At 35.9% G+C, this 11441-nt stretch overlaps 1 protein-coding gene across 1 annotated transcript; it reads right to left on the reverse strand.

Annotated features, from left to right (window-relative positions):
- Window positions 1-7320: 7320 nt before the first annotated feature.
- Window positions 7321-10762, reverse strand: LOC132166241 (F-box family protein). Its single transcript, XM_059577020.2, has 2 exons — window positions 8497-10762; window positions 7321-7669 (listed from the first exon to the last, which is right to left on the reverse strand). The coding sequence occupies exons 1-2, from the start codon at window positions 10362-10364 to the stop codon at window positions 7654-7656; spliced, it is 1884 nt and encodes a 627-aa protein (XP_059433003.1). The 5' UTR covers window positions 10365-10762; the 3' UTR covers window positions 7321-7653.
- Window positions 10763-11441: the final 679 nt, after the last annotated feature.

Here is an 11441-nt window from a genome sequence, read left to right on the forward strand (position 1 = left end):
TTATAGTTATTATGGATGGATACCTTGGGTTCCTATTAATTAGCATTTTAGTGTGTCATATTGTTAGCTTAAGAAGGTGGGTTGTTTTATGGGTTAAGTGATAGCATTGCATGATTCATGGCCGAACAAAGTATATTTGAGGATTGTCCTTATAGGGGATGGATGATGGTTCTAGGAGTTGTTTATGTCTAGGGGTTGCGATTGTGTTAGGGTTTAGGATCTTAGAAGGGGTTGTAGATGGTATTGTTTTAACTAGGGTATTATGTGATGGGTTTTTATGTAAAGACTCCAAGAGGGTTTTCAGGGGGTCGACCACAATTATAAAACGCTACACATCGGTGTGTGTCGAAGGAGAATTTGAGGATTAAGGTAAGTGGGCTATCTTGTGTTAGTATTTTCATGAATAATGACCCGTTGCATTTTATACATAATTCTTTCAAAGACAAACCCGGGTTATCTCTTGAACTAAATAAAATACCATTTTATGCATGAAAAGTGTTATATGAGCTATTTTTATAATTGTTGTCTCAAAAATATATATAAACTGTTTATTGGGCTACTTAATAATATTGTATGTGATGTGATGCTATTTATGATGTGATAAATGTGGTGATACCGGTACCGTGTGTGTGTGTTATGTGTATATGATCAGAGGCAGTGCAACACACCATTTGTTGGGTGTGGCCTCGTAAGCCGTTAACCAAAAGTAAAGGGGGTTCGGCTAATAGCATTCCGTTGAAAGGGGATGAGCGGACTAGTCCTTGCCGAAAGGGGGTGTGCAGGACAAGGACAAGCTTACTTTGGGGGTTAATCAGAGAGAGCTATGTTATGGAAATCTGGTCTTACTTTGTAGATGACATAAGTAGTTGCAAACAAAGTAAGGGCTTGGTTAATATTATGTAATGCTATAATATTGTGAAGGCATCCCAATGAATATTTTGAGAATAACGATGTTCATGTTTAACCATCTGGATATAAATTGTTCACTGTCACACACTAGCATGAGATTACCTGCTTACTAAGTTGTCGGACTTACCCCTTACTTTTATTACACCAAGGGAGCATGACGACAGTTTATAGAGAGACTAGCTAAGGTTGAGTAGACTGGACCTGAAGGCAGATGCGGCTGTTCGATGTAAAGGTATTGATCGAGTTATGACTTGAAAACCTACTATAGAACTATGAAGATTATCTGTGGTATCTAGCATTTGAGATGTATTTGTATATTTTAGGACGATGCAACTATTCTTTGTAGTATCATGTATGATTGATGACTCAACTTATACTGAGGTTTTAGTAATGCTCTGATTGTAATGACAAATGCTTATAGATCAAAATAAATTTAGGGACTTCCCCTGCTTGATTACTCTGATTAAGGAAAATAGATCCCTATGGACTTACCAGTTTTGTGGTTAAGTCTGGGAGGCGCTTGATAATTTAATTACTAGTTAATTAAATTTTCGAGGCGTTACAAATAGGCCCCTAGGCTCAATCTACCTTACAAACTCATTAAGACCGAGCCCGGGCAACGACTTAGTTGGCTAAGCCCGATGTATAGTCGATCCACAGAGGGCATCGTAGTCTTTTGCCGAGGGTAGATCGGTCATCTCACCTAAAGCTAATCCACGATTCCTAGATAAATGTGAGAATCTATCTAATATCCAAACAGCAAGTCACATTCAATAGAACATGGACTAGCTGTTAACGCCCAACTGATACACGTGTACCCGAGGATCACTCGGGTATCCACGTTGGGCGCCAATAGAGCAAAACCGCATGTTCCACGATCTCAAAAGCTACTGAAATCAAGGATCAACCCAACAACCCATATCCTTTGCCAACAACTGCACAACAGATATTCAAGGATGCGGGGGTCGACAGTCACAACAACTTCAGACCTATAAAATGCAAGTCACAACTCATCTTTTGGGTAATCACAATTTCCGCTCTTAAGCTTTTTAATTGCATTTATTCTCTTCACTCAAATACTAACTTAGACATCAGAGCTTCCTCGTCAGAGCACCACTAGTAGCTTTGATCCTATTGTTCTTATTTTGCAGCTCGACGATTCCTCGAACATCGTGGCATTCCACTAAGATCGTGCCACGTCACCACTCGGAAACTGTCATCAACAACTAATATATCAATCCTAACACATATTTATGATTTTCAATAGATATACTTTTTGTGATACACAAATTATGTTATGAAATACTTTATTTATATTTAGGGTTAACTACTTTATTAGTATCTCGGTTTACATGTTTTTATTTTCCCCCCTATGTTTTCAAAATAAACAAATGTGATACCTTACCTATGAAAAAATGCAAAATCGATACCTCGTTAGTTTTTGTTAGTCTAAATTAACGGAATTTCACGTCATCGTTACGTGTCACTCCCAAAATATGCCACATGTCATAAAAATAAAAATAATAAAATAATAAAATTAAAAAGTTGAAAATTCTATGGGGTGGCCGGCCACCCCCATTTTGGCCACTTAGCCACCCCCAAGACCGGTCTAGGGGTGGCCGAACCACCCCTTGTTTGAGAGACCTGGAAAATTTGGCAGCCCCTGTTTGGGAGACCAGTGATTTCGATCTTGATATCATGACTCCCAAATCAATAAGGATTTTCTTAGGGTCTGCGATGACGACATCGTCACCCGGAATACCATAATCCCTAAACTTGCGCTTAGGATAAATCCTATTGAAATCTCGAACGAGAATGTTAAATTAACTAGGGTTTGGATATGGATCTGTGCTCCAAAATAAACAAACCAAATCATTAGCCACTTTTTACGACATTCAGCCATATTAATCAATTCAATTATGTGGTCTAGTCTCAATAGATTGTCACAAAGGTAGATAAAGAAAAAGGTTTAGGACTAAGAGTGAAGCTAGATATAAGGTTGAAGTTGGCATAGCCAGTGCAAAAACTCACAAACGATTTTTCTACAATGTTTTCTCGACACTTTAGTGGATCCAGCAGGTTGGTTGGAACGGGGGTAGTTCGGCCACCCCAGACCGGCCTTGGGGGTCGCCAATGGCCAAAATGGGGGTGGTCGAACCCCATAAAATTTTCAACTTTTAAATTAATTTTTTTTTAAAATTTATTTATTTAGGTTTAGGTTTTTTTTTAATATTTTATTTATTTATATTTATATTTGTAATTTTTACGACACATGGCATATTTTGGGAGTGACACGTGGCGATAACGTGGAATTCTGTTAATTTAGACTGACAGAAACTAACGAGGTATCGATTTTGCATTTTTCCATATATGAGGTATCACATTTGGCTGTTTTGAAAACATAAAAACGTGTAAACCGAGATACTAATAAAGTAGTTAACCCTTATATTTAAAGAGAGAAAAAACAAATTATCTTATTTACATTTTATTTCAAACCCTTCCAAAGAAAAATTTCTAGCTCCGCCATTGCAATGACCACACAAGTAATAACAAAGACCCAAGATAGCTCTGCTGAAAAGATTGTCATGACAACTCTGGTTGTGACTAAGGCGGGTGGGGAAGTGGAGAAGAACATGGTGACTAAGCAATTCTTGTTGATGGATAAGTTTTTGGTGATAAGAGAAGTTGAAGAAGAGCTTTGGGAGAGTGTATAAGAGCATTCCAAGCAACCATCCTAAAGTTGCTTCCATTCCCTACATGTAGGAAAAATCTCAAAAAAATCACCAAAACTCACCTACAGCAACTTATTTATATCTTCCTACATTAGAATTGCTACATGTAGCAATTCAAGTGGTTTATTTTTTTATGACGGTGAGGCAACGCCCTTTAGACCTACCCTTGCAAAATAAACCTCGGACCCGTATACCGCACCCTTGAAAGTTTCCCTACATAGATCAGGGTAAATCACTAGTTTTTTACACCAAGGGATGTGGCCGCAAGGGAGAGTTTGCACCTAACAAGTCTCGCACTTGGGATCTATGAGATGATACTCCTTAAGACCACAAGCCTCAACCACTAGGCAAATCCCTTGGAGTTATTTTTATAATCATAAAATGACATTCTCTCTCATCTCACACCTCCCTATACAAAATAAATGAATATTAAAAAAAAAAAAAAAAAAGAATAATATTTTAATGTTATAAGGAAATATAAAATGAAGTTATTGTGGAGTGTATTTGAATAAGGAAGAAAAAAGTAGTTTTATTCCTAAATTTAGAAAAAAATTTAGGGAAGCTATTGTGAATGCCCTAAGGTAACTAGGGAGCTCTTGTTCGTTAAGGTGTAAATGAAAACTTTATGATTTATGTTTTTCTAAGTTTTATTCTTTGCCTTCTTTCACGTTTGTTTTTCATAAATTGGTAGATTGATTTGCTTTTTGTTTCTCATAGGTTTTTTTTTTTTTTTTTTTTTTTTTTTTTTTTCAATTGACGGACGTGGTATATTGTATTGGGTATTGACATGAATGTTAACATATCAAATAAAACACATATACCATATGACAAATTGTTAACTTTGACACTAAAATGGTACAAGAGCATATTTTAAATTTGGATAAAACTTAAGCACTTTATTCTTGAAATTAGAAACTCTAATTAAATCCAATTAAAAAAAAAAAAAAAAAACCTTAAGAGGCTAAATATAATTCTTTCCCTGACAAATACACGAGATTTAAAAATGAAAAATGTTAGGTATTCTTTTAGTGTTCTCCTCGTGTTCTTCCAACTGTGATGTGACTTTTAAAATCAATAGATTAAAAGTCAATAATGATAATCTTAAATTCAACGGTAATTTTAAAAGCCACATCACAGTTAGAAGGATACCAGGAAAATACTAGAAGAACATCTAGCATTTCTCTTTAAAAATACTTGCATACAAAATGGTTATTTCGAAAAAAAATAAAAAATAAAAAATAAAACCTCAAAAGGGCTACTTGGATAAATCTTTACTATAGATAGATATTCACGAAAGTAATTATAATTAAATATAAGGATTTAATTCTAATAATTTCCCACTCTTCCCACTCTCTGATTGCAAAGAAAATTCTTTATATTTATTTTTTTTCTACTTAATCTTTACAGTTTCGTTAGAAACTTGTCTAGATTAATGTTCTTAAAGAGTATTGTTACTCCAAATAGTTGAATCCATCAAGTGCACCACGTCAGCTGCATTTGCAAGGTTCTGTTTCAGGTTTCTTTCCACTCCATTAAGGTGCTTGAAGTCTATCCAGATTGGTAATTTCCTTTTATGAATGAATGCCAGATTGTTACAAAAAATAATAATAATAAAAGAAAAAAAAATCCCAATAATGCTATACATCACCCCCATTTCCTTAAAGTGTACATGGCATGATCTCACGGAGTATTTGAAGCATAAAAATTGATTTTATGGTTAAGAGAACCATGCTACATTAGTTTTGGGGTTATAAGGTAATTAATAGAATTACTCAAAGATGACTTATGGCTAGGAGTGGGTATCCATTCAGTAAAGTCATGATCGGTCAGTTAACCGAAATTGTCAGTTAAATCGGTTAATTCACAGATTTCATTTCAATAACAAATTATTTCAAAATTTTTGGTTAATTCAGTAATTGGTTAATTTTGGTTAGTTAATCGGTTAACCGTGGGCCTTTTTAATTGGGCCAAAAATTAGTTATTTTGAGTGCCCAATTTTTTTTTTTTTTTACTAAAATAACTTATTGAACATAAAATGCAAACAATAAGAATATAAGATGCAAAAAACTTTCCAAATACTTTTAACAAAATATCACTCCGTAAAATCCATTCATCAAAGCCTTAATCCATGTCAAATTTTGTGGTTCAATTCGGTTACAAAAAATTTATACTGATTAACCGAACTGAAACGACGTCGGTATAAAAAATCTATACCACTTTTCAACTCTCATAAGTCAGTTAATTTCGGTTCAGTTATAATCAGTAGACAATTAATTTGCCCACCCCTACTTATGGCTATTGTTAGTGGCAACAAATTAATTAAATTAACTACTTAACTCTTGTGATTGGCCATTAGGATCTTTTTTCTTTTCTTTGTGGGGTTGTAATTGGCATCACGTCTATTACATGTGGCTGTGAGTAAATTTTTATTTCTTTAGACTAAATACCTCTAAAGAAAAGTTGTGGAATCGCGGGGGATCAGTTCCACAAATAAATTATCCAAAAAAAAAAAAAAAAACACTGAAAATGCAAGAGGCCATGCCTAAGGGACAAAATGTTGTCATTTATTTCTTAAGAAAAATGATAAAAATTATTCTCTCAACCATTTCCTATTTTCGTATAGTAAATGGGTAAATCTATCGTTGAATTTTTGTGGAACCCACATGGGTCTACAAATCTAATGGTAAATCTATAAAATTTACAAAAAGAGATGGTTGAGAGAATGATGTGTAACATGCCTAATTTCTTAACCACGTCACACCTGAGAAACACATACTTTTTAATAATATTAACAGAGTTGGAAAAAATTCTATTAAAAAAAGAGGTATTTCTTTCATGTTAATAAAATAACATGTACTTCTCATATGCTAAGTGACGTATGACAATTTTATAGACTAAGTTGGACAAATTTTCTTTTAATTTAAAGAAAAACTGTCCATGCTTTTAAGCCCGCAGATTCCATCTATTAATTATAAAAAAGAAATAAAACTTATATCCCCATTTGATAAAAGAAATTAACAAAAGGATGGTGCATAATCATCAAATTACAAGTTTCTTTCTTTTACGTTCCTTAATAAACTCTGAAATAAATTGAAAGGAAAACATGACAATACTTTCTGTCCCATTCCATCTTAATTACTTTCATTTCATAGATATATATACCCCCAAATATAATTGAAAAAGAAAAATTGAAAGAAAAGAGGACGGTTATGTTTTTAGTGTACCAAGAAACTTTACTAGGTTCATATGCAATAGCAATTAGAAAAGTGGGTGATGTACTTTTAACCTGCCTCTAAACAATCTGCAATCCAAACTCCTTAACGTTTCATTTTCACATACAACAGAAGACTGCATCCATCTGAACTTAGCAGCATCTAGGAGCATTAAATGATTGCTAGGAGTCAATAAGATTTTTCTATTTGGTCCATATTCTCCTATAAATTAAATAGAACAATCATTAGATCTACAGGGTCCACATAAGTCCACATAAGTTCACAAATCTAATGGTTGATTTGTAAGATAAGATGGATGAAAAAAATATTGACCTCTAGTATTTCTCTTAAATGATTGGGTGGATAGATAAAGTCCGATGTCATTGAACCATTGAAGGAGCGGGAAATTTGCAACTTTATATAACTATTATATGAAGAATCAGAACGATGGCAGGCAGCACAACATGTCATTAAATCTTTTTACTGTAATTCAAATGCCTATTATCTATCTTAGAAGTGGTTTTTGCTTGTCAAAGATAAACATGGTGCCACACCTCAAAAGCTCATTCAGTTGGTGACTTGAGAGCAAAAGAAATAATATCACATTGATATTATCAGTGAAGCATCAATCAGATTGGGAAGAAAAGTTTAACTACTACAACTTAAAACCCAAGGGACGCTTAGATGATAACTCCCTAAGTAGCAGATATGTCTCAGATTCCAGAAAGCTTACTTGAATTTATCAAGAATCCATTTGCTTATATCCAAAATGAAACCTCCTAGGAAGGATGGAGAAAATATCAGTTGGCTGAGGGCCTAGCAAAAAACAAAAAGAAGTCAAATGTCAATTGGCTGAGTCATGTTTTGTTTTAAGTATGATGCCCAAAGAAGACAAGGCAATAAGCAAAATTAGGGCGCCATGTTCTCAACAATATGTGTTCTTATGCTGAAAGTACCAGAACCTATCTCTGGACTTTCCTTTATCAAACAATAGGATATCCCTGTTTCTGAATCATATTATTCATTCTTGACCTTTCAAACCTAAGCATACAACAAAGTGGAGGATTCCAACTCATGCAACAAGCGAACAGAAAACAAAAATTGTACAGCTGTAAGTTACAAGAGGCATATGTCAATTGTCAGCAATGAGATGTCTTATCAATTATTACCTATCAAAAAAAAAAAAGATGTCTTATCAATTATCATTCCCAAAAGCTGAAACATTAAACAATGTTCAGCATCACAAAACAGAGCCAAAAAAAAACTATAGGCTCTGTTTTATAATGCCTTTTTTGTTTTTAATTTAAAACGTGTTATGATGTGACATAAAAATGATTTTTTTTTTTTTTTAAGTGTTTTGTGTTTTAAGTTGTTTGTTAATGTTTTTCATTAACCGTATACATATTCATACTTCTGTAACTCATACAAAATCGTCAACCTTTCTCATTGGATATGTCCACATCACTTAAGTCAAGAGTAACCACCACAAATGTCAAAAAGCGTTTATATTCTATGAAGCAAATTTTCATAAAAAAAGGACTAATGCATATCAGTAAGAAGACCATATCAATTATCGATAGAGAGAGAGAGAGAGAGAGAGAGAGATCAGCAATATAAGAATTCATCTAAGGGGTAAGCCAAACCTTGGTGAAGACAGACAAGTTGAGGGGTTTGAGAAGCCCGCAAACACATTCGAGTTTGACCTAGTCAAGTATGAAAAGTTGGCAATTGGAGGTAGTGCAGGCACTCGCTCACCTTTCTTCAGCAGCTCTTGCAAGTTAAGTCTCTGCAAGGTCAAGACTGCCCTGGATTCCTTCCAAATGAAAGCAAGGAGACCATTTTGAAATGCAAAGAGGGAACCAGGCTTTGCGCCAGGATATCTGAATCCAAAACCATTTGCAATACCCTCTCCCATAAAAGCCTGCTTTACGTTCACAGGAGGAGAATCTGCATCACTATCCCATGGAAATGGATCAAGTGACGGTTCATCCATATTGACTATAAACATGGCTGAGCCATTAGGATGCAGAACATAATGGGTGCCTTCCAATATTTTGGTCGCAATAAGATGTCGTTGCTCTTGGGACTCCTCATAAGAAAGCAGAAGAAAGAAGAGTGCCTTTCTGGGCTTGTCTTGAGTAGGCCTCCCAGGAGGCCAGCCAAAAGTGCCTCCCCATAAACCAGCATACTCATGGTCAGCCGTTGCGACCCTCATGGGCAACTTGTAAAGGGCAAACCGACTGTCATGCATGTTAGGCCATGCTCGGTAAGAAGATAACTTGACAGTGGTAGCATGTAATGTAAGTTTTATTGCATCACCTGATCTCAAAAACTCATGAAGATGGGCATGCTTAGTCTCACTGCTCGAAGAACCATTCTTCGAAATAGCAGCACCGCCATTTATCGAGCTGGACCTCCCCAGGATCTGTTTAAGGCTATCCCTAAAGTACCTACCAAGAGTTTTTTTCCTAGTGCATTTTGTGTGTTCATCATCTTCATTCATAGAATTGCACGAGCCACTTGGACGATCAAGACTCTTTATGATCTGGCTCAATTCCAACTGGTTAGGATCAGAGGGCAGTTCAGGACTTGCCTTCCAATCGATTTGATGACCATCGAGGTTACACATTTGCATAAGCAGTGATCTCCGTTCCATTAAGAACACCAGATCTTTCTGAAAGCTATCCTCATCATCCCTTAACCGTGGAAATAGTGGCCTGTTTGTTGAATCAGGAGGAAGCCTTTGACGAATTTGGCTGGTAACAATACTCAACAGCTTTCTTCTATCACTAAAAGCCAATCGACTGAATGGCACCTTCACCTCATTCTTTCCAAGCACTCTCTGAGACCTTGAAATTTCACTACTTGACCTACAAACTTTTCTAAGATCCTTATCCGAATCGTGAACAAAGCTCTTACTATGCAACAATTTACACTCATTTTCTTGTTGCCTAGCCCCAACCTCAAGCAGTAGCACATTGCAAGTCCTCTCCACAGGCTTGATTGAACCAGGATAGAAATAGTCATGTCCGTTCTCCCTTCCATGTAGAAAAAATGCGGCGGAGCCATCAAGATTACTAACAACTTCAAACACCGGGGCCCATAGGATGGGGCCATCTTCAATGCCTAATGGACCAAGCTCTTGTGGGATTATCCGGCATCCAACAGCCGAAAGAAAACCGGGCATGACATAGACTACGTTGCCAAGCTCAGGGTTTTGGTGAACCCAAATTCCCATCAATGGCTGAATGCAAATGAGAAAGCGGCAAAGCGCCTTGTAAGATGAGACACCCATTCGCCACTCAGCAAGGTGTGTGCGGGGCACTATGCACATCATTTCACACTGAGTGAGCCACACCTTCTCAGAGGCCAGGAGAGCAGACAGACTCCGGCAACATAAACTGAGATTACATAGGTCCCTCGGAGAGAGGGACCGAGATACTATGGAGAATAGATCATCCGGCAGAGATAGAAGCAGGTCCGACCCGCACCCGCAGGGTTCAGGCAACATTATAGAAATCCACAAACAATTACTTACAAGTTAAGGGGCAAAATGGACAGAATCAGACCTGGAACTGAAATGATTCTTCACTTGAATTGAAAGAGACCAAAAAGATCAAATGGGTCTGTCGCAGATCCTCCTCCGAGACCGAGAACTGGAATTTGTTTCGGATTCTCCGAAGCGTTCTTGCATCAATCAATCATACCTGCATCAAAGGAAAAGAGAGAGAGAGAGAGACAGAGGGGGAAAAAAAAAAAAATGGAGGAGACTGATGGGAAACGTAGGATGAGGTGAAGTCAAAGTCATCACCATACCACTCATTTTTGCTTTCTCACTTCTGAAAAGGAATGATGGAGGAGAAGAAGAAGAAATAGACAGCTATGGTATTTATCATTGTCCTTTCTGGGGTCCTCTCTGTGCCCGCCAACCAATGTTGAATGGATTGAAGCCACCCGAAATATTCCAAAGTCCAAACCATCACATTTTTCTCACTGTGCGCTCCAATTCTTCCTGGGCTGTTTGGCATTGGCTAGTGACGTCAACCTGTAGCTAAATTTGATTGAGGTAGAAAAAAAAAAAAATATACGAATGAATGTTTAGTATATAAAAGTAAAAAAGTTTGTTTTTCAATAATTTTTTTTTTTAGAAAAATGATTATTGTTAATATTTTTCTCATATATTTTTCATCTCATCTTATAAATTAGTCATTAAATTTGTGGACTTATGTGAGCTTTTCATAAATTAATGGTGGATCCCACAAATTTAATGGTTGATTATTGAATTTGTAAGAAAATATGGAAGAAATATGAGTAAATTATTGGTACCACGTGGAGAAACTAAAAAAAAAAAAAAGGAGAAATGCTAGGTGTTAATATTTAGCCCATAGTTTTTTCATATTTTCCTATAATTCAATTATTAGATTTATGGATTATATGGATCCTACACAAGTTGAAGGAGTATTTTTGTCTTTTCACTTTTTGATGGGACAATAATACCCCTCCAATATAACTAAGAGCCTATTTGGGATTGGTTTGAGAAATAGAATTTTTAAGTAAAAAAACGTTTTTTTTTTTTTTTTTTTTCAAA

This window comes from Corylus avellana, chromosome 11, assembly GCF_965113065.1.
Source record: "Corylus avellana chromosome 11, dhCorAvel1.hap1.2, whole genome shotgun sequence".
In the NCBI taxonomy this organism is placed as follows: domain Eukaryota; kingdom Viridiplantae; phylum Streptophyta; class Magnoliopsida; order Fagales; family Betulaceae; genus Corylus; species Corylus avellana.